The sequence below is a fragment of the Humulus lupulus genome, chromosome 7 (assembly GCF_963169125.1).
Source record: "Humulus lupulus chromosome 7, drHumLupu1.1, whole genome shotgun sequence".
Taxonomy (NCBI): domain Eukaryota; kingdom Viridiplantae; phylum Streptophyta; class Magnoliopsida; order Rosales; family Cannabaceae; genus Humulus; species Humulus lupulus.
The window spans coordinates 10529385-10531719 of NC_084799.1; the positions used below are offsets into that span (position 1 = coordinate 10529385).

General features: G+C 40.7%; 1 protein-coding gene across 1 annotated transcript; it reads left to right on the top strand.

Annotated features, from left to right (window-relative positions):
* The first annotated feature begins 1048 nt into the window (after positions 1-1048).
* On the top strand, positions 1049-2098 carry LOC133791358 (uncharacterized mitochondrial protein AtMg00810-like). The gene has a single exon (XM_062229288.1). The coding sequence runs from the start codon at positions 1049-1051 to the stop codon at positions 2096-2098; it is 1050 nt and encodes a 349-aa protein (XP_062085272.1).
* Positions 2099-2335: the final 237 nt, after the last annotated feature.

Sequence of the window (2335 nt, forward strand, 5' to 3'; positions counted from 1 at the left end):
TACCAGCAACATAAATTTCAATTCCACTCTATAAAATGTGTAAATTTGGGATATAGTGAAACACATAAGGGGTACAAGTGCATGAGTCCACATGGTCAAATATATATATATATATATCTAGACATGTTGTTTTCAATGAATCTGAATTTCCTTTCCAACATGGTTTTCTAAACAATTACCAACCTGAACAACAACTTACACTACAAACACCTCACTCTTGGTTTGTGTTACCATCAACACCGATCAGTTCACCTTCTTCAAATGCTTCTCATTCAGACTTGCCATCAGTTTCAGATTCAACGTCTATGGTCCCTGCAGTATCACCCGATCGTGCATCACCCACTGGAAATGAGGTTAGTTCCCCTCACACAATCAATTTGAATGTTGTCTTAAATGAAGATAGTTTTGGTGCAGTAGGAGAAGTTCACTCTCAGGTTTCAACTCCGGCTCCTCTTTCCACTCATCCTATGATCACTCGAGCTAAGGCTGGAGTGTTTAAAATAAAGGCCTATCTACATTAATCACAGTTTGATCTCTCTTTTCATGAACCTGTTCGGGTTGAGGATGCCCTCCAGCATGAGGGGTGGAATTTGGCCATGCAACAAGAAGTCTCTGCCTTACAACAAAATCACACATGGACTTTGGTACCTTCCTCACCTGATTACAACATCATTGGTTGTAAGTGGGTGTTCAAGATAAAGCACAATGCCGATGGTTCTTTTCAATGCTACAAGGCCCGGTTGGTGGCAAAAGGTTTTGGACAAAGACCTGGGGTTGACTTTGGAGAGACCTATAGTCCTGTTGTTAAAGCTCCAACTATCCATGTGGTTCTAACACTTGCAGTATCTAATAACTGGCCCATACGCCAGCTTGACATTAATAATGCCTTTTTAAATGGCATGCTTGATGAAGATGTATATATGAGACAGCCGCATGGATTTGAAGATTCAAGCAAACCCCATCATGTTTGCAAACTCCATAAGTCCTTGTATGGATCGAAACAAGCCCCGCGAGCTTGGTATGACCGTTTCAAAGACACACTCAAGCAATGACACTTTGTCAACTCCAAAGCAGATACTTCATTTTTCATGCTTCGGCATCCTCGGTATGTGATTATGTGGTCATTTATGTGGACGATATTGTCATTACAGGGAATGACAGTGAAGAACTTCAAAAGTTTATTCTCAAATTGAATCAAGTGTTCTCACTAAAGGATCTCGGTCCCCTGAATTTTTTCTTGGGAATAGAAGTGTGCAGGGATGCTACAGGACTTTATTTGTCACAAAGTAAGTATATCTCAAAGCTGTTACAGAGGACGATTATGATGTATGTAAAACCATGTCCAGCACCAATGGTGGCAGGCATACCACTGTCTATTCATGATGGAGAGACTCTGAATACACCAACCACATACAGGAGCATAATCGGTGCTTTGCAATATCTAAGTCACACCAGGCCCGATATCTCTTTTGCAGTGAATAAGCTAAGCCAGTTTTTGAAGAGCCCTACAACAAAGCACTGGAATGCAGCAAAGAGGATATTGAGGTACTTGAAAGGCACCATGTATCATGGTCTGCACATTGCACCATCTAACAGGCTGGTTTTAACTGGTTTTTCAGATGCGGATTGGGGGTGTTGTCCAGATGACAGGAAGTCCATTGCAGGGTACTGTGTATTTTTAGGAGAATCATTAATTTCTTGGTCATCCCAGAAGCAGTCCGTAGTGGCAAGATCGAGCACAGAGTCTGAATATAGAGCTTTGGCTCAACTGGCAGCTGAACTTTCATGGTTACTTGAGCTACTCAAAGAGATGCACATTCAGATTCCAACAACTCCGATTATATGGTGTGACAACATAAGCGCAAGTGCCTTGGCTGCAAATCCAGTGTATCATGCAAGAACAAAGCACATTGAACTTGATGTGCATTTTGTCAGGGATAAGGTGTTGCAGAAACAACTAGACATAAGATACATACCGTCTCATGATCAAATAGCAGGCTGTCTAACTAAGGGACTTTCACCATCTAGATTTCAGTTTTTGGTGGACAAACTACAAGTGATGGAATCCCCTTGCAGTTTGAGGGGTGGTGTTAAATGAAGTGTAAATTGAATTAAATGGAAAATGACATCTCGGCTGCCAAGACCGTTAGAAGAAAGAGAGGATGTAGAATATTCTTTTTCTGTTATTTGTCAGAAATTTGTTATCATTGGTTTCTGTGTATTGGGGCAATTTGTTATTAGTGCTACGTGTAATAGTCTCATTGATTTATTCCTTTTGTATATGCTATTACTCTGATAATATAAAGGGGCAGTCAGTACTCATGCTATGATTGAG